General features: G+C 37.7%; 2 protein-coding genes across 8 annotated transcripts in view; one reads left to right on the top strand and one right to left on the bottom strand.

Moving 5' to 3' along the window:
* Nucleotides 1–541: 541 nt before the first annotated feature.
* On the bottom strand, nt 542–6,267 carry dhrs7cb (dehydrogenase/reductase (SDR family) member 7Cb). Its single transcript, XM_077739494.1, has 7 exons — nt 6,118–6,267; nt 4,257–4,413; nt 3,791–3,903; nt 2,956–3,166; nt 2,749–2,841; nt 1,840–2,001; nt 542–882 (listed from the first exon to the last, which is right to left on the bottom strand). The coding sequence occupies exons 2-7, from the start codon at nt 4,408–4,410 to the stop codon at nt 677–679; spliced, it is 939 nt and encodes a 312-aa protein (XP_077595620.1). The 5' UTR covers nt 4,411–4,413; nt 6,118–6,267; the 3' UTR covers nt 542–676.
* Nucleotides 6,268–6,937: 670 nt separating this feature from the next.
* mprip (myosin phosphatase Rho interacting protein) overlaps nt 6,938–20,425 on the top strand; it is a 38,058-nt gene continuing 24,570 nt past the window's right edge. For 2 of the 7 annotated variants that reach the window (XR_013329684.1, XM_077739490.1), the window contains exons 1-7: nt 6,945–7,944; nt 14,323–14,400; nt 14,600–14,665; nt 17,979–18,130; nt 18,199–18,283; nt 18,526–18,700; nt 19,236–19,671. Coding sequence is in view for 6 of the 7 variants with exons in the window: in XM_077739490.1 (XP_077595616.1) it covers nt 7,822–7,944; nt 14,323–14,400; nt 14,600–14,665; nt 17,979–18,130; nt 18,199–18,283; nt 18,526–18,700; nt 19,236–19,671 (1,115 nt within the window). In the remaining variant the exon portion in view is untranslated. Of the gene's footprint in view, nt 7,945–14,322; nt 14,401–14,599; nt 14,666–17,978; nt 18,131–18,198; nt 18,284–18,525; nt 18,701–19,235; nt 19,672–20,425 lie in introns of all 7 variants that reach the window. The other 5 variants (XM_077739489.1, XM_077739488.1, XM_077739487.1 and 2 more) reach the window with 4 other exon arrangements.

Below are 20,425 nucleotides of genomic sequence, written 5' to 3'. Positions count from 1 at the left end.
TAGCTTTGGGTTTTCTTCCTGATCGTGGCAGTGACAAAACAGTGCCATGCTCTTTACACTTGCAAACAATTGTTTACACTGTTGCCCTTGGGACCTGCAGCTCCTTTGAAATGACTTTCCTGACTTGTTCTAGTCAAGGATTCACTTTTTTAGGTCCATTGGTGACATCCTTTGACTTTCCCATTGTAGCAATTGTGGGCATTTGAATCCAATGAGCCCTATTTAAATGGCCTCAGAGAAGTCATCAGCTGTAGTCACTCATTATCACTCACAAGAAGTTAAAGGCCATGCTAAGAAGCTCATTTCACTGACACAACTTTCACCAAAATTGCTAAATCGTGTTGCCGTATGTATATTTTGACCCAGAAGATTTGATCACTTTTTCTGTTACCCATAATAAACTAAAATATAAGAACCAAACTTATGTAAACTTTTGACCACAACTGTAGCCCATTCCATTCCTTTGGTATGTTAATTGGTTCCCCAACAAAATATGACAAGTACGTATTGCATACATCAGTTTTTAATATTTGTTCAGAAGGGTGCAGTGTTCAACAATTTCTCAAAGGATAATTTTCCAATAATTATGATCTACTTAAAATTCAGCCAAAAAAATAAAAACAGAAACAAACCATGCTTCATTGTTCTTTTTTTGGTTTTCCTTTGCTCTCAGTTACTACATCTGCTCAGCTAAGACAGAGTCTTTCACTCCAGCACCCAGTACAGCAAATAGGAAAGAGGGTAAGACAGCTCGGAGGTAGACTGCCACTCTGGGGATGGGGTGGGCCAGCACAACCTCCTTCCTCTTCCTGTTCACTGTTTGCATAATCTCATTGGCCAGTACTACGGGATTCACCCCGTAGGTCAGCTGACTTGCAACAACTAGATGGAATGGAAAAAAAACTTAAAATATATTTTGCATTTGGAAATAATTAAGTATCACTATGTACTACAGATCAGTGTTACCCAACTGTTTTTTTTAGCTACGACACACTTTTTGCATTGCAAAAATCTCAAAGCAGACCACTAACTGAAATTCTAATTTATCACCTGTATTTATAATATAAATTCTCATCAAAGTTTTATCAACACGAATCAAAGAAACAGATAAAAAATATTTGAATAACTAATTGTTCACATCGACTATACGTTGCCAAAAGTTTAGGTTCGGGAAACCCAAGCAACTTCCGTTTCACGTGATGTAAAAATAAGTGATTTACTGATTTTATTATCGGAATTTAATGATTTTTGTTTTGTTTTGATGCCCATGAAACCAAGCAATGTCCGGTTGACGTAACATAAAAATAAGCAATAAAACACATTTAATCATGTAATATTACAATATGGAGATATTGTTCATCATATTTCAATTTGTCATCTTACAATTTTCTCTTAGAATATTGCAATGTATGAATGGTCATCTAATTTCCTGAACCGCTTTACCCTCACTAGGGTCGCGGGGTGTGCTGGAGCCTATCCCAGCTGACTTTGGGCCAGAGGCGGGGGACAACACCCTGAATTGGTGCCCAGCCAATCGCAGGGCACAAGGAGACAAACCACCAATCACACTCATACCTAAGGGCAATTTAGAGTGTCCAATCATCTTACCATGTAATGTCTTTTCAAAAATTGAATGAGATCTCCTCCTGTATTGTTTTATAATTATATTAAAGTATAATTATTGATGAACCTAACAGTAAATAAAAAAAGTTAGCTATAATAGGGATGCTCCTACTTCGTGGTTTTTTGTTTATCGCGGCCATGTCTAGTCTACATTAACCGCGTTATTCGAGTGATTACTGTCCTGTCATCACATTGCAACCACTTTTTTTTACTCACATGAAGCCAAGCTGTTCACTTTGGAGTCGGGCTTCTCGGAAGATGGAGTAACATTGGCATCGATGAAAGTGTGACTGACGGTGCTCACAGTGATCCCATACTCCTCTAACTCAGCCCGGAGGCAGTCAAAGAAGGCCTGTACCGCATGCTTAGAAGCAGCATCTAATTGGTGTAAACAAAAACACATTCATTAATTCTTAACTTGTAGCATGCAACAACTCACATTTTGCCAACAATTTTGCCAAGACGGTTTCTTTCCAAATCATAATTCAATTTATCCCAAAAGGACTGGAATTCATTCTCTGATCAGTTGGGAAAAGCAAAGCTTATTGTACAATTATTCATTGGACCCAAATGGAGGAAAACAGGCAGAAATGGGAAGGGTGCATTAATGAAGTTTTAATAACATTTGTTCTCAAAAACAACAAAGACTTCAAAACCAGAGAAAGTGACAAACTAAGGACTGGAACAAACAAACAAACCAAAACCTTATATGGAAGACACAAAGAGTACTGGGAGACATACATGAACACTAGACACAGTGAGAAAACCAGACAATCTGACAAGGGCTGACAAATACACAGGATTTAAATAGACAGACAAGGGTTGAGGAGACAATCAAAAACACCTGGGTCACACGAAAGGCAGCGAGCAGTACAGGAATAACCAGGGCAGGTCACACAAGAGAAAAATAACCCAACAAAACATGACAGAACCAATCCCTAACAATAGCAGTTTTACTTTGCTTAAATTAAGATGAAATGACATTAATTTGCTATGTTGAATTTTGGTCTTTGTATTGATGTATCAGAGCTTATTAGACTGAATCCCCAGTTACCAAAAGCACAGCCCATATGGCAGAAGCCTACATTATGTCATAAACAGTAGGTTGCAAGTGTTTCAACTCACAGGAACTTCTGAAGGGGACAGCCAGTCTACCTTGAATACTGTTGACCAAGATGATTTGTCCCGATCTTCTCGGAATCATGGTAGGAAGAATACCTGCAAGAGTATTAAATAAAATGAAATTTTAAAAAGAGCAATGAGAAGATATCCGCAATTCACTTTGCAGCAAGCAATTTGGTATTGAAATTCTCCAGGATATATGCATCCTACCTTTGGTCAAGGTTGTTGGGCCAAAGTAATTGATATCCATGATGTTTTTGTCAAGTTCCAGAGACACACTCTGCACTGGAGCTTTGAGTTTTGTGCTGCTGTTACAAATTAATACATCCACACACCCATAACAGTCCACAACTTCAGCCGTAATGTCCTCCAGGTTTTCCATGTCACTAAAATCCAGAATTACTAGTTTGGGAGCAAATGTCTGTAAAAAAATACATGAAAAAAGGTACTAAATTGTAGTTACTTGATAAACTGTCCTAGAGGGTTTGCTGTCAGCATGTCAAATACTTGGGGCGCCTTAAATCTATACATTCAATAATTCATTTTCTGTCGAATGAAGATTAGATTGTATAGCTCACAAAACACTGAGACCATAAATTATACTTTACCATATATACAGTGTGCAAAATGTGGATATATATAGAGTGAAATGTAAAAAACTAAGGGAAAAAGTATGACTTTCAAGCGAACCGATTCAAATTTTTGTGACCATTGTTTATGAAACATCTTCCTTGCCAACATCTGTTATGTAGGTCCGTGCAAACGATACTGTACATAAAGGACAGCTTGCTGTTGCAGAGGATGTCCTGCTATTGTGTTGTTCAGAGTAGGAAGTGGTGATTGGGGAATTGGTGCAAGAGGAGGGAAAATGATGAAAACAAGGACACAACCCATTTGGCTGAAGTTATTGTTGCGTGAACCCTCAACTTGAATGTTATTATCTGTATGATTAGACCCAAAATTTCCAACATGAAATCAAATTTGTTGCATCAGCGAGGAATCACCAAAAATGACCGGAATCAATTCAGAAATCTATTTGTCTCACTTCACTAGGGTCCGCATTATTTGTCAATGAGTCGTACAGAGACTCCAGTTTATCCCAGTTGGTTCCACACAGGATGAGCCTGGCCCCGCCTTTATGGAAGAGATGAGCACACTCTGGAAAACAACAGGCATGTTTGACAAAGATAAATATTTAACACTCAATGGTTTTAAGATGGTGATAGTCATGTACGTATGTCGGCTAAATTCCAATTAAATATATAGCTGCCGATAATGTGAACTTTGTGTTGATAAAAGTAGAGGAAGACTACTTGATTTGAAGATATCAGCAAAGCATTGTATACAAGGTGATCAGGGCTTGACATTTGCCCTTCACAGTTCCGAGATCAAGAGTTATTCAATCCAATCCAATATAGTTATTATTTGGAGAAAATAGACAATACAATTCTCATAAATATCAATGACATAAAACACACAAACCAGAACTTTTTATATAATGATTTTTTTACCAGTTCCTACACCAGACACGGCATCTGTAATCACCACAACTTTGTTCCGTACTAAAGATTTAGCCATGAAGTGCATGACCTCATTGTAGATGTAGTATATCCCTGCCGCGATAACAATCAGCAGGGGCAATACCATCACAGAAGGTAGAGCCATAGTCTGAAAAAGAGGGAAGAGGTCACACTATAAGAATAAAACAAGTGCTGACAAAAGAATTATCTAGTTTAGTCTTCTAAAGTGTGACTGTTCTACTGTACCTAACGACAGTTGATGGACACACAAAAATCCAAGAACAGTATCTAAAAGTGAAGTGGGAAAAGCCCTCCGCATATGATTCTTCATCATTTCGGCCAACATTAATAAGTTTCGTATTGACTACTATGTCATATTTTACCTAGTTATTGAGGATAGTGTGAATTATGGATTGGACTTATCAACAAATGCTAAGGGAAAACAGTACTAAGGGCTTCTAATGAACAACATAGTAAATGATGTGTATAACAGCATGATCGATCGGTCAGAGGCAATCATTCCAAATGGTCAGCTCTTGGCAAAGTGTTTGAATTCATTTAGAGATCATGCAGAGGAGTACTGTTAGATGGATAAGAAGTGCATTTCAATTACCTTATTTTCACGACAATAAGGCGCACCGCATTATAAGGCGCACCCTCAATGAATGACATTTTTCCATATATAAGGCGCACTGGATTATAAGGCGCACTGTCTATTTTGGAGAAAATTTAAGACTTTTAAGTGCGCTTTATAGTCGTGAAAATACGGTAATTGCTATTGACTTCCAGGTATGAAGCACTCACTACACAGTCACCTCTAGAGCCAGCCATTGTTGATGTTTTGGATTTTTTTTGTATAAAATCTTGCAGTGGGGGAGGAGTTATATGATGGAAGATTTTGTAAACTAAGATGGCATCTGCATATTTAACAGTATTGTTTCAGTTCAGGCGTTTGTTTTTTTAATATCCGACAGTGGTCCGACAGTTTCGTTTTTGTTTTTCTGTTTTTTTTCCATTTATAAGGCACACTGTCTATTTTGGAGAAAATTTAAGACTTTTAAGTGCGACTTATAGTCGTGAAAATACGGTATTCATTAACTTTTCATTATTTTTCAAGAGATAATAAAGTAATGTGTTTTGGGTAACTAGTTCCTATTCTCAATGATTAAATCAAGATTTTCTCATTCAAATCCATGTTGAAAAAGGTGCGATAATCTTGACAATAAATATTTTCCTTCCACCTCTCAACTTGGATATTATTTTTCAATTTTATTTTATTTATGTTTTAGAGGGAGCTTGGCTTTTTGAAATCTTTGTGTGAACCTACCTTGCTATAAATATTCTTTGTTCGTGCATCAACTTAACGATGGTGCAGTTTGAAACCCTTCCGTTTGAGGACTGTAGCATTTACTGTTTTTTTCTTTAAATGTTGTAGACAAGACATGCTATTGCTACTGTTAGTGTGTGGTTTGTTATGATATATCTTTTCATATTGTAATGCAAGAATTGTATGATAACAAAGCTTGATAACAGCTAAATATAATCTGGACAAGCTCCTGCTCCAGTGCTTTTCTCTGCTGCACCCCACCTTAAATACTGTTATTAGATATCTCGTCTTGGTGGAATAGCCTGGTTGTCTTAATTCACTAATAAGACATGCATTAGATTTTTCACACAAGTAATATTGAATCCATGAAAACTTCAACTTTCCTAATTTGGACTTGCACATGATTGGACGTGGATGGGTTAGGCAGTTTGTGGAGCTCATGTATAAGCACTCTAAAAACCCAGCCCACATACATACACAACCACACACACACAAATACGCACACACACAAACACATGCACACACCTGTAATCCTTGTTATTCTTGGTTCACTCACAGTACAGTACAAGAAGATTATCCTTGATTAGGCCTGATGGCAGTTTTTTTCCAGATTTGGTTAGGTAACAGCAACCTTTCTCAACACTCCACCGCCACCATCCATGCCGCCCTGCTTTTCTTTCTGAGCCTCTGGTGTACAGTGTAACTTGTTGCTTATAATAGCCATTGGTGGTGTCAGCCATGAATACTCAGATATAGTGCACAGTAGCTATCTGAAGTATGCTGCCTTGTTGCCAGCATGAAGGCAGTACTCTTCTGTAACTGAGGACATGAATAGATTGGAGCTGTTTTCAAGTGATCCAGACATTTGCATAATTTGATGTGGATGGGTTAGGCAGTTTTTGAATGGTTTTAAAACAGGAATACTACGGATTAAGATATGATGAATATCTGCATAGAAAAACTCTTTTATATTTATCATGTGTTTATAATTTATACTAATATGTTTATAATACACATGTTTTTGGGCTATATTATTTTATATCATGTAATGTAATATAATATATATATATATATATATATATATATATATATATATATATATATATATATATATATATATATATATATATATATATATATATATATATATATATATATATATATATATATATATATATATATATATATATATATATATATATATATATATATATATATATATATATATATATATATATATATAAAACAATAGAATACAAACACAATAATATGATATCCCAATATAATTGTTACTCAATGACGATGCTGTACTATGTTACGTCTCTGGATGGCGACATTGGGACAATCTCGCGAGATCTCCTGGCATTCCAGGCTTTTGAGCCATGTTGCTCTATCTCAACCCCCTTACTCCCTTTGGAAAAGAAGAAAATAAACCCATTTGTGCTAGCCAAGCTAGTTAGGAAATCATTCCTTAAACACTTGTTTTCCGACCAGTAACTAGCTGCGCGCTGTTGTTTTTGCATGTCGACTTTTTTTTTTAATCTTGAAAAGTAAAGGCGTCGGACTGTTTGATGTTTGTGAACATGTATTTTTTTAATCTTTAGTGAAAACGCCGAACGGGACGTTATCTCTTTAGCATTAGCGTATCTGCAAGCAAGCTGGCTGGCTAGCCATTAGCCTAGCAAGGCAGATCTGGATGAACTTCGCATGGACCAATGCCTGCAACTGGGATAATAACCTGCGGTTCAGCCACAAGGCTTTTTTAAATCTACGTATTAACGCTCAAGTTTTGTGTCGCCCGTTGCATATGATCTCGCACAGGTCTAATGGCTGGACCAGTGTTCTAACTTCGTTTTTGTGGTTTACGCCATCACATTATTGATCTGGGGACCCTCTGGTGAGCTAACAGGATATTAGCCCCCTATCGCTCGGCTTTGTGGTAGTGAGTCATTGACTGGCAAACATTCATCACTGATTGAGTGATGATCAGGGTGGCTTGATGGCACCTATTTTTTCAGGGGAAAGGGAATTGGGTACGAGCAAACTAGCAGAGAACATTTTAATAACAACTATTTAGAATTAAAAGGCAGGGCATTGATTTTGGAAAACGCATGGGAGCATCGGGTCTTTTCCGAAATTGGAGTAGAAAAGAAAGAAGTAAAAAGCAGGATTACAATTGCACTGCTGATTAAAGTTACCCAGAGAAGATCGGACAGACAGTCAACAGCGATGTCTACCGCTAAAGAAAATTCCTGTAGGAAATTCCAGGCGAACTTTTTCAACAAAAGCAAATGTCAGAACTGCTTCAAACCTCGAGAGTTGCATCTTTTGACGGATCAGGATTTAACACAGGTGAGTTTGTTTAGGTTATTTCAAACCTTTTTAATTCAACATTGTCGTCTCTGCAAATTCAAAGAACTTGCCATTTACTTTTACTGCTTTTCTAATGAACCAGTCAAAATGTTTTTCTTAAGATATATTGCTTCTCGTTGCATGGATTGATATACAGTATTTTTCCAATACTGCTAAGTAAATTTAATGTTGATTCCAAATGTTGAACTGTACTGTCTTTGCATTTGGTGTAGTGAAAAATTGTCAACTAACACGTGAATTAAAATCTAAAAGTATGTATTCTATTTCTCCTATTGCGTGGAGGGTATGAAGGGAGGTAGAGTTGGTCTCTTCATGTTTTGTTATCAGCTCGGTACTTGTCATTATAATAAGATGATCATTCTTAAATCTGCAAGCGAACTTGGAGGGAAACAAGCAACAATTTTAGTTGGGGCAAATACAGACATCAGTAAAGGTGTCTTTTGAGTCATTCATTCACTCCGTGATCATTAGTTTTCGGCTGTGGTGTGTCTTGTAATTGATCCCAGATGATGAAGCTGTAGAAAATGGGCTTTTGACATGAGTTACTGAATTGGTGTTCAAAGTTTTTTTGCTTCAAGATCTACTTTTCAAGGAGTTAACCCTCTGCAATCTATCTTTTTTTAGAGGCTACTGACATAGTTCAGCAACTATGTAATGATATACCTTGCATTATTAGACTATCAACATGTATGAGAGCAGGACGGAATTGGGGTAAAAATCCACTCTTGATTCATGCTTAATCTTACTGCAGACATGCAAAATTCATTAGAGCCTATAGCCAAGAAAATCGACAGAGGGGAGGGATCAAAATGTTATTATTGTCGTGCCATCTACCAATAGTACCTTGGCGGTTTACCAATTGTTCCTTGGCGATCTACGTAATGGGCACCCTAGGTGTACACCAATTACTGTTCATAGTTATTGGCGTGACGGGACGTTTGGTCAAACGGACGTTGAGTCGAACGGATATTTGGTCGCCGGATTCACTCGCTCTCAAAATTTTAATCATGAGGGAGAGAAAAGGAGTTAACTGTTGAAAGCGATCAACCAGGTAATCTCTCAAAATAATAATCATGCGAGAGAGATAACTGTCAGTTGACCAAACATCCGTTCGACGAAACGTCTGTGGACCAAGTGTCTGTAGACCAAACGTCCGTTCGACGAAACGTCTGGGGACCAAGTGTCCGTCAACCAAACGTCCGGGTACTGTTAGTGGGGGTAGGCTCCAGCACCCACACGATTCTCATGAGGACAACTGGCACAGAATATGAATGAATGATTGACATTTATGGTGTGAACATTTTTTTTTAAATTGGACCAGGTAGCCTATGGGGCTGGAAAAGTCAATTGCACATTTGTGGAATAAACGTCGTGAAGATTTAGTGAGCTGATAAAAGATTCAGTACTGCTATTTTGGTCCATTGGCAACATGATTTGAGTTTAAAAAGAGCTTCTCTGAGTGACCCCTCAATTGCCCCATTGCTCTGCAGAAAATTAATGGAGCAATCACCCTATAGGGTGTTTCCCAGAGGGGAAAAAAAGCAAAGATGATGACGTTATCATCAACTGCAGTGCATAACTTGATCAGAATATTCACGAAATTCTCTCTCAAGACCAAATAGGGCCGGTCTTGTTCGATGAATCATGGTACAAAGTTCTTTATGAAAAAATGGAACGTCATTACACCAGAACCAGAGAGGAAAAAACAAGCAAAGGTATTAGATTTTAGAAGCCTCTATCTGTGATAATCTGTGGTATAGGGATTGAATGAGGGTATGTGGCATGGGAAACTTGCCCGTATCTAAAAATACTGTCAATGCAGTATATTTGATTCAGGTTATAGAATAGGGGTGGACAAACCGGTCGGTCCTCAAGGGCCTTAGTGGGTCCTGGTTATTGCACCAACCGATCCACCACAAACAGTTTAACCAATGAAGAAACAATATGCACCTGACTCCCATCCACTGAATGCACTTCTACGAAACCAGATTGGTTAAAAAAAAACAAAAAATGTCCTGATGGGTTGGAAATAAAACCCGCACCCACTGTTGCCCTTTGTGGAATAGTTTGCCCAACCCTGTTCTTGAACAATATATGCTCCCATCTAGAGAAGACCTTGAATTTTTCAACATGCCAGACCGGCACACAGAATTAAGTCATTGAATTGGTGTTTTTCAACGTCACATCATCTCCCCAAGGAGGACGGTGTATTGTACTCTGGTGGCGCCCTAGGCCTTTATTCTCCGCAGTAACAATATACCAAGAAAAGAAACTCTGACACCACAACACCTGACATGAGGCAAATGTTTATACCAAGACTGACAAAATTTAAGTGTTTATTAGAACACACTACAACATGAGTCAGTGGCGGCCCGGGGGCCAAATCTGGCCTGCCACATCATTTTGTGTGGCCCGGGAAAGTAAATCATAAGTGCCAACTTTCTGTTTTAGGATCAAATTAAAATGAAGACTATAGATGTATATTAAATTTCCTGATTTTCCCCCTTTTAAATCAATAATTGTATTTTTTTTCAATACATTTTTCTGTGTTTTGAGTTCAAAAATAATTTTGTAAAATCTAAAAATACATAAAAAGGCTGTAGTAAACATTGTTTCAGATCTATAAAAAACTGAATATTCAGGGATTTTAATCCAGTTCTTTTAACCCATTTATAAAAAGTCTATCTAAGTTTATCTAAAATGGTCCAGCCCACATAAAATCGAGTTGACGTTAACGCGGCCCGTGAACCAACCCGAGTCTGACACCCCTTCCCTACAACTACTCATGATCTTTAAACTAAAGACCTTTTGACAAAACTGGGGTTTTCGTTTCTCTGTAGCATGCCATATGCCTCTGAAAAATAAAAACAATTAAACTATTTATTCTGTGCAAGCAATACAGGTTTATAGCTTTCAATTTGAAAATTTGAAGGGATCTGCATGTGCTCACATGCAAAGCATTTGCCTGAAGGGAAAAGGCAGGCTATCCTAAAATTTTTAGACTACATTACTAAAAAGTTCATACCTAATTTTTCATTATCAACACGGCTCTTACCGTGTGCCTCGTTTGCTGTCTTCATTGGCTATAACTTTGATTTGCCAGTTAATCACCAAACCCTAGGAGAAAAAAAATACAATTCGTTTTTTATTTTTCAAAAAAGTAATGTCACACTACTTGATACTAGAAAAATTATTATTGCTGTACACCTAGTTACACTCAACACTGGGGAGCTCACAGGTTAAAACTGGTTTCAGAATGCGAAACTTTCACACTAAATCTATCCTGAAGTCGTACGATATCGTCTGTGTAGGAAGACATTTGCATACCTGTGCAAAAGTTCACTATTTCCTATCTGCTCCATCTAAACAAATAACATTGCGATGACCTATACTGGTGTTGGAAAACTGAGATTTTTCTCTTGAAAGTCCTTAAAGGTTTTTTTTGTGTGTCATGAAAAAGGTGTATTAATCTTTCCTGTTTACTGTTTGCAGGCAGACCTCAATTTTGAGCCAAAACTGCCCAAAGCAGAGGCCTGTTAATATTAATGACTGGTGTTAACACCCTGGGCTTTTTAACACGTTTTATTCTTTAGACAACTACAGGCATTTTTTGGAAGAATATACATTTTGGAGCCGTACCCACTAAATCTCATGCCTTTTACTGCTGAAGTTGCATCATTTTCAGCTTGGGTTGCATGACGCTTATGTAATGACGTACTGATGTTTTATAGTGAACCAGTGACGTCGCTCCAATTTAGGCCCATTTGAAAAAACAAACCGGTTTGAAGAATCACAGGATTCAAATCGACAAAGAACAATCACTGAACTGATTCTTTTTTCTCATGTAGAAAAGGATGAGCATCGAAAATGAAAAATATTTCTAAAATTCTAAATAAAATAATATCTGGCAGAATGCTAGAAACAAAGGTGAACTGTCGTCTGCACCCTGGAAAAGTTCTTATATTACAGCTGACGTAAGAGACTGAGTTAAATACTTTGTAAAGCATCCATCCTTTTCTTTTTGTCACTATTTTTCTAACTTGGCAGCCCATGTTTGGATTAGGTTGCAGGATCACACTGCCACCACAAAGAGATGGGGCGGGTGGGGTGTGCTGGCGGCTGGACAGTGATGGAGTTGTTTTAAGCCGACATATACGTGGGTGGGGTGGTAAAGGCCAAGAGGGATGCAATGGGATTAAATGAGTGGGAGCTGGCGTCACATGGAGGGGAAGGAAGTGTGGGTTTAGGAAATGGAAGTAGAAGTCTTAGAGCTTGCTTTTCAACTTAAGTTATGAGATACTGAGCCCAGTGAACAACTATGGAATAAATGTTACAATATTTAATTGTTGGGGGCACTACTCAGAGTAGTGAAGGTACGTTTTTCTGTGTTTGGCTGTTATCGCCAGCTGTTTTTAATGTTAAGATTTGAGTTGTACACTAGCGTTGATAAGTATTGGTATTGGGGCTGAACACTATTTTGCTTTTGATTTATGTAAAGAACTTAATGATGCAAAAAAATGCTACATAATTTATTTGTGGTTTGTTTTGATTTATTGATTCATTTCTACACTGTTACATGTCATAGCTGAGATTCCAAATGTCACATGCTCCCTATAATCACACATTGGTCCGTTGAGTTAAACAAGCTTAAACATGAATTGGATGGGGGAAAAGATCCTGCTTAGCTATTGCATGCCCGTAGTGTATGAATAAAAGCTTATAACCATTCTCCAATAATAAAAATAACTACCGTATTTTCTTGCATATTAGCCGCCCCCGCATATTAGCTGTATTCATGGTTTCAATAGGGAATACAAATGTTACTTTAAAGTAGAGTTGGCCAAAAAATGTTAATGATAATTATCCTGAAATGTTTTTGTCAACGATATAATAAAATACTTACGAAAGTTAAATTCGCGATATTCCAGGAAAGACTACTATTACTAAAAAATCGATAATTGAAAACTGTAATTACACCAAATGGTCACAACAGAGAACAGGGGCGCTGTTGTGTGATTAACGCTAGTTCCAGACCAACGGTCAGGAGAAGATGATGACGAGAAAACATGTTTTTAGCAGAGGCTAACACGGGGCATGAACGCAAAAGGACAATAACATGGCCAAAATAAGCGATTATGAGATGCAAGACAACACCGAGCCGACCCACTAGAAGATGCAAGTGAATTCTCCCTGACGTTTTCTTTTTTTTTTTTTTTTTTTTTTACTGACTCGCAAATACCTGAGCACACAGAGCAGCTTTATTGAAAATGTCCTTAACACACTAATTTGAAGACAGACTGATATTTTTCTTAATTTATATCAAGATGTAGCTACTGGGTAAATCCATCATAATGCTGGTTCTTTTCATCCATCCGCTACACCTCGGACCGCTTCACTTCATGAGAATTTTGAAAAATGTATTTGCATCACAAGCTCTCTCACTCATATCCTCCTTATTTATTTATTTATTTATTTATTCAACAAAAGTGACCCGGGAGTCTTAGGTCTTTTCCGGATAGAACTTGGTTTACGAACACGCCACAACACGCATCTCCAGAGACTGCGTTCACTTCCTGTGTCTCCATTTTAACAGCACAGTGGAGACCAATAACATTAAAATCGTTCCTACCAGCTGAATTATGTACAAAACAACACCACAGTGTCCATTCATTTCTCACAATTGCGTTCAACTCATTTACCATATCAAGGGATGTCAATTTTTTATTAGGCATTGTCAATGGCGACTCAAAACTATACGTAAAATTGACTCAACAAGAGAAAATGGGAAGACGCAATCTAGGCACTGTACAAATGATATTTGGAATGGCCATTCTCACTCTATTGTAGATGCGTTCTTTGGCCCTGAGTGGTGAAGCGTTGTCCTGACCTGCCACTGTACAAATGATATTTGGAATGGCCATTCTCACTCTATTGTAGATGCGTTCTTTGGCCCTGAGTGGTGAAGCGTTGTCCTGACCTGCCATTTTTAACCGCCATTTTTCATCCCTGGTTGTGACTTTAAGCATAGTTTAGACATTTTTATGAACTTTTTTTAATATCCCTTAGAAAAAAACCCTCGAAGTGAATTCACGAAAGTTAAAGTCGTGATATTCCAGGAAATACTATTTAACTAAAATTGCTGATCCAAACAACCAATGATTTATAAAGGAAAATCTTAAAAAATCTTAAAATCCAAATACACTACTAGTGCCAAGGCAACATCTGGAGTCCAAAAGGCTTCCCTCATATTCATGTTCCCTTTCATTCTTCCATCCCCCCAGCTTACAAACTCTTTACAAGTTTTAATCATTACCTAAATAGCTCTTGTTCTTTTCTCTTTCTCTGCCATTTTTACAGGCTAAACCGATTTATGGTGGATGGTTATGTTTGGCTCCTGAGGGGACTGACTTTGACAATCCTATGCAACGATCACGGGTAAGTGCATTGGTCATATTAGAATTATATAGTAGTAATTTATCTCAGGCCGGTTTGCCTTACTGTATGCATTGAAACGGTAATTAAAGTTTCATATGGTTCTAATCATTTCACTAGACTCGATGCCCTACCTTTTACATTTATACATGTCAGTTTCCTAGTTTTGGATAATGTTCAATTTTTTCCCCCTCCTAAACAGAAATGGCAGCGAAGATTTTTTGTTTTGTACGAACATGGTTGTCTTCGTTTTGCCCTTGACGAATCAGTAAGTACCATTTCTTTTTCACTATAGCCTACCCTGATGATAACCTGCATCACCCTAATTTCATAGAATTTAAGAAAAATTACACTTAATGCAGGATATTTAGAAAGATGTTATACAAAAGATTTAACTGATTAAACGGTCTTAACCAAATTATAATCAATGCAATTTGTTTTGTTTCATACATATCTAAGCAGAACACAGGGCTTCCGAACTGCATCACAGTGCCACTTACTTTTAATTTTTTTCCAAGAGGTTTTTTATTTATACTAATACTGGTTTGTCATAGCTTGTTTACCTCATAGCATAGTTGGCATAGTCATAAGAGTGACTTTTACCTTGTCGGTAATGAAACTTTTGCATGTTTTTGCGGCTTAAAAGTCCAGGGAATAGATGACAATACCTGTTATTCTTTTCCCATTAGATAGTGGGATATGTACTGCACCAATCAACGCTGTAAGAACTGGGGTCTTTTCACAATTGATAGAATTGAAGATGTTCTTGTGTTGAAAGCAGCATTCCTCCCCTAATGCCCTTATTTGGTAACTTTGGGGAACGCACAGCTCCAGGATCAGAGAGTACGAGAAAATGGGGAGTTGTAACCCGTAAAGACCACTGAAGTAAACATTAGTTATGCCTCAGACTCAGACATTCCTCACATGGCCTGCCACAGCAAGTAGCTCAGCTCAGATGCTAGGGTTGTAGTACAACAGAACTTTTAAGGATATGATAGGTGTACATGTAATTTACACATTCAGCAAAACAAAGAATGCCTTACATGGATTTTTCCTGGGAGAGTGAGATTGTGTTTTTGAAGAATTTAAACCAGCTAAAACTTTTTTATTTAAAGGCAAATAAATATGAATTGACATCAAAGGTGATTATTTCCTCTCACAGAGGCTTCACCTGACAAAATCCTAAAAAAAACAATTTAAGCAAAGCCAATAGGCAACCTTCAATCTGAGCAATGAATTCTGACATTACCACAGAGACAAAAATATTCATTATTTTATTTTATTTTTTTAAATGGTTTATTTTAAAAATATCAAAGTGCATGACTTTCTCCTACTTTTCTATCAAAACACTTTTTGAAATCAAATTATTGTTATCAAAAGTGGAAATTACGCCGACATCGGCAAATAGTCCGGGAGAATGTATGCTAGACACGTCCCCAGTTGTGTTGGCTTGGTCTCTCCAAATCGCTTCTGTTGGGACCCATTAATTTTCAATATAGCACTTCAAGTGAACCAAGACCTGTGACAATCACTCCCAACCTTTAGATCTTCATTCTTCTACTTTCCTTTGAGAGGCTAAAATGGGGCTACCAGGTTGTCTTGTTATAAATGCTTGATCAGATGTACATAATGCCAACAATGTTTTAATCAATTTGGTGTCAAAATTGTAATCACCTTTAAAAATCGCTGTTTACATGTTAGGATTACATGTTTGGACTCCTATTTATGCCTTTACCCGACTGAACGAGTCAAATGTGCCTTTATGTTTAATAGCCATATGTAGTGTAATCATCGCCAAGATATATATTATGGTGCTTTTTGGAAAATTAGAAGTTATTTTTACATAAATAGGTAAGGGGTGATGGCAAACATTGACTCTCCAGTTCTCTCGTTTGCTTGCGTCCCTGCAAAATTGACTTTTGATTTTTGTCAAGGACTCATATTTCAAACCAATGTGCCTCCATCGGACGCAACATTTTTTGAAATAGATATATTTACTATCGTCCATAGTTCTCTGCAAAACATTATCACTTGCGAACATTTTGAAAACCTGTCCGCCATTGTTGTTTTGACCACATAGGTTGCGTGATCTTCTTCGAAAATGAAATCTCATTGTCGTGATCTTGTCACCTGCACATTCTTGTTTTCACGCAGCATTGCATTGACGTGTTGTGATCAGTAAGAAAGGGTTTAAAAAAGGCCTCCCCATAAAAGTGCCATCGTTGCATCAAAAACATCAAATCATCAGTTTATTTTTTAAGAATAGGTAGTAACAAATCAGATAATACGTAATCAAATAACAATGAGCCAGAAAATAAAACTAAATATTTTTGAAGAAGCATATTGAAGATAAACCAACAAAGAATCTCAGTACAAACAAAATGGATAGTTATATCCATGGCTGTTATAAAAAGAGACTCGTGATGGATGCAACATGAAAAAGAATAGAATACATAAATCTCCAAATGCAAATTTGTGCTGGACAATATTTTAAAATATTTTGTTTGTTTATACTCTTGTTTTCTTAATGGTGTTTGACCATCAACTCACATTTCTCTCCAAATCGCTTCTGTTGGGACCCATTAATTTTCAATATTGCAAGTCCTGGGGACCAACAGTTTTCATAGGTAGAATGAGCACTGACCTACTAACAGATACATACAATTTAATTTCTAAATATATGAGAAATGGGCTTTTAGTATGATATATAGATTAACGTTGTCGGGAAAATGTTGGTGTGGCATGAGACATTCTTACTTAGCAGTGCATATAGAATTATTGTACCACAATAAATGGTTTCAAACACTTGTCTGTTCCTTTCAAATGTAGTGAATTCTTCCGTTGTGTAGGAACTCTGAAGTACTGATGTGTAATGCCATATTTGGCTGCCCCAGGGGGGTTTCAGGCAGATCTTAAAAAAGCTTGATCTGTGTTCAGTGGCCTTAAAAGGAGCTGCAAAGCGACCCAGCCAGCACCTGTTTTAGCAGTGTAGCAGCCATTACCCAACAAAGCCTGATAACAGAGCCATGGGATTTAGAGCAGACTCCATTTCAGTCAGACTTCAGTTTTGTCTTTTCATTAAAACTACTACATTTACTGGTACAAAAATAAATGCCAAACCACTTGCTAATTAATTACCTCCCTTTTTGTTGGGGAGTATAGGGGCTTTCATGCTTAAGATTTGTAAAGGATATACTTGACATATAATCACACTGGCAATACAGCCCCTCCAACTCACGCGCACATATTTTGCCCACTCTTTGTTTGTGCAGTAACTGAAATGAATTTTCTGGGTATTATGTCAAACAACTCTTGATAAGAGAATTGATGAGGGAGTGTGTAATGAATGTGATCTGCTCGCGAAAATATAAATACTGATGAAATGGGTTTACTGTGAAACATTCCGTGGGAAATGCTACTGGTGTTATCACTTATGTTGGCCAGTCACCCATCTCTGTTCTATTTCTTCATTCAACTATTGCCATATTTGTTCATGTTTTCTTTTTTGGGAATCCACCCGAGTTGTCATTCTTTTTTAGTTTACTAAGTAGTCACAATTTGCCTTGTTTATTCTCCTTTAGCCAAGTACTCTGCCTCAGGGCACAGTGAACATGAATGCATGTACTGATGTCATCGATGCAGAACCAAAAACTGGCCAAAAAAACTCCTTGTGCATAATCACTCCAGAACAGGAGTACTTCATCAGAGGAGAGAATAAAGAGATCATTAATGGGTATGTTGCCTTATTTTTTATTTGTTTAGTGATGAAGTTTAAGATAACAGTTATCAATTTTCATATAGGTGGACTGAGCAGCTGGTTGTTTATCCCCGCACCAATAAACAGAACCAGAAGAAGAAACGCAAAGTAGAGCCTACGACATCCCAGGTAGGTTTCCTCACACTCTAATATTCAGTCAAATTCAATCATTCTAAACTTTTATGTAGCACTTTTCATGCATACGTTATGTAGCACAAAAGTACTGCACAGAGCAAAACAGATCAAATGTTAAAAGCATACAGTAATGCAGTTCATTTTTTTTTGACTAAATCAGAGCTGATTTTGTGGCTATAGTAAGTGCTTTCATTTCCATAATAATGCTTTACATACCCTTGCCTACCTCCACACAGGAGCCAGGTCCAGCCAAAGTAGCTGTTACTGGCTCAGGTATCCCCGAGGCAGAGAAAGTTCTAGACTCCAGTTCAATCATCTGGCAGGAAGAGCTGAACCAAAGAGAGGCTGAAGGAGCTACAGTTTGGGCCCCCGCAGAGCTACCTTTAGGATCGCCGCTTCCACACCCATCAGGCAAAATTAATAACACTTTTTTTATTTTATTTTTAATAACCATGTCTACTCAGCAAGAAATCACTTTTGGTTTGTTGTTAGTATTTTTGCATTATCCGGATTCTCCCACTTATATTTTTCCTTGTAAACAATCATACTCTTTTCACTTTTTGCAAAAGCAATAGAATTGACCTGTTCCTGCTGTTCTAACAGATTTTGAGGGGAAATAATGAAATATTAATTCTATAGAAATACAAATTTAGATGTTTTCTTGTCACCGTTTTCTGTCAGTTTGGTCATCTAACACAAGTCTTTCCATCAACTTCACCCTTTGGAATTGTTCTGTTTTGTAAATATTAACTTAGAATTTCTGACAAAGGTCATTCTCAATAGCTTAGTGTTTTCAAACACCAGTTTATTATGGTTAGGTGATAATTACAAAAAATGCTTCATAACTCAATGTAATTTCAGTAGTCACCAGGCATTAACCAGACAAACTATACTTTTTTTTGGTAAAAAGATGTTAATTGATTTTTTTTTACCTTTTTCTTTTTAGGTGAATGTACATCTGTCAGACAAGGGTCTGAAACAGGCTCAGTGAATGGTGATGAAGTGGATCAGGGTAGCCTGACCTTGCACGGTTCTGCGCCACAGCAGCCCAGTGACCACCTTTCCCCAACAGGCTCAAGCTCTAGCCTTGGTGGTGTACCCCGCTGCCTCTCTCCAGTTCCCAGTGACCCATTCCCCTCTGGCAGCTCGCTGCTCTCTAATGGCTCACATATCAGTGGTTCAGTAAGTTCTCTGGACTCCGATGCCAGTGGCAGCACAGTGACCAGCAGTGATAGCCACCAAGCCTCCCAGAGGGGAAACCACACATTCAGTCACCATGACATGCCTCGTTCACGAAGGCCAGAGGTAGAAGCAAGAAAGGCAGAGAAGAGGAGCCGGTTTAGAAGCCCTGACAGGGAAGCTGTACTCAGCCCTGAGAGGAGGTCAGCATCTTCTTGTTCTTGTGGCACATGTTCGATAGCAGACACCCACCATGAAGGGAAAACCCCCTTCCAGAGTTTTATGCGCTCTGTAAATAGTGCTGATTTAGACTGATTGTTTTCACCTTTCTTTGAAAATGTAATTACCCTCATAAATTGCTGAAAGAAAAATTTAAATATTCAGCCAGTAATTTATAGGCTTTCTTGTGTGGCCGGTGCTATTTAACTCTGAAATCTAGGTATAAATTGCCTGGACCCCGAAGCTGGCAGCATCCGGCCCACAGGCTGAATACACTAACCTTGAGATACGAGCTTAATGCGTTCTGGGACCGAGCCCCTATGTCAATAAACTGTATTTTCACACCTGCTCTACACACTGAGGCCCGACCTGGGATCAAACTTTCAATCCCAGAACTGTGGGAAGAATGCGCTAACCAGTCCTCCAAGGGGCTGCCACTATAATAATAATAGTAATGATGATAATAGATTGTCACATCATCAAGATCATGTTTTCCGTATCTTAACTTTCGCCACAAATGCGCTTTTAGCAGGCTCATCAAAGAAATATTGATAAAACACCCTTTGTAATCATATTTACAGTGTAGCAAGTAAGTATTTAGTCAACCACCAATTGTGCAAGTTATCTTACTTGAAAAGATTAGACAGGCCTGTAATTGTGAACATGTATAAAACTCAACAATGAGAGACAGAATGTGGGGAAAATAACTGAAAATCACATTGTTTGATTTTTAAAGAA

The sequence above is a fragment of the Stigmatopora nigra genome, chromosome 18 (assembly GCF_051989575.1).
Source record: "Stigmatopora nigra isolate UIUO_SnigA chromosome 18, RoL_Snig_1.1, whole genome shotgun sequence".
In the NCBI taxonomy this organism is placed as follows: Eukaryota; Metazoa; Chordata; class Actinopteri; order Syngnathiformes; family Syngnathidae; genus Stigmatopora; species Stigmatopora nigra.
This window is presented reverse-complemented; position numbering and strand designations above follow the sequence as displayed.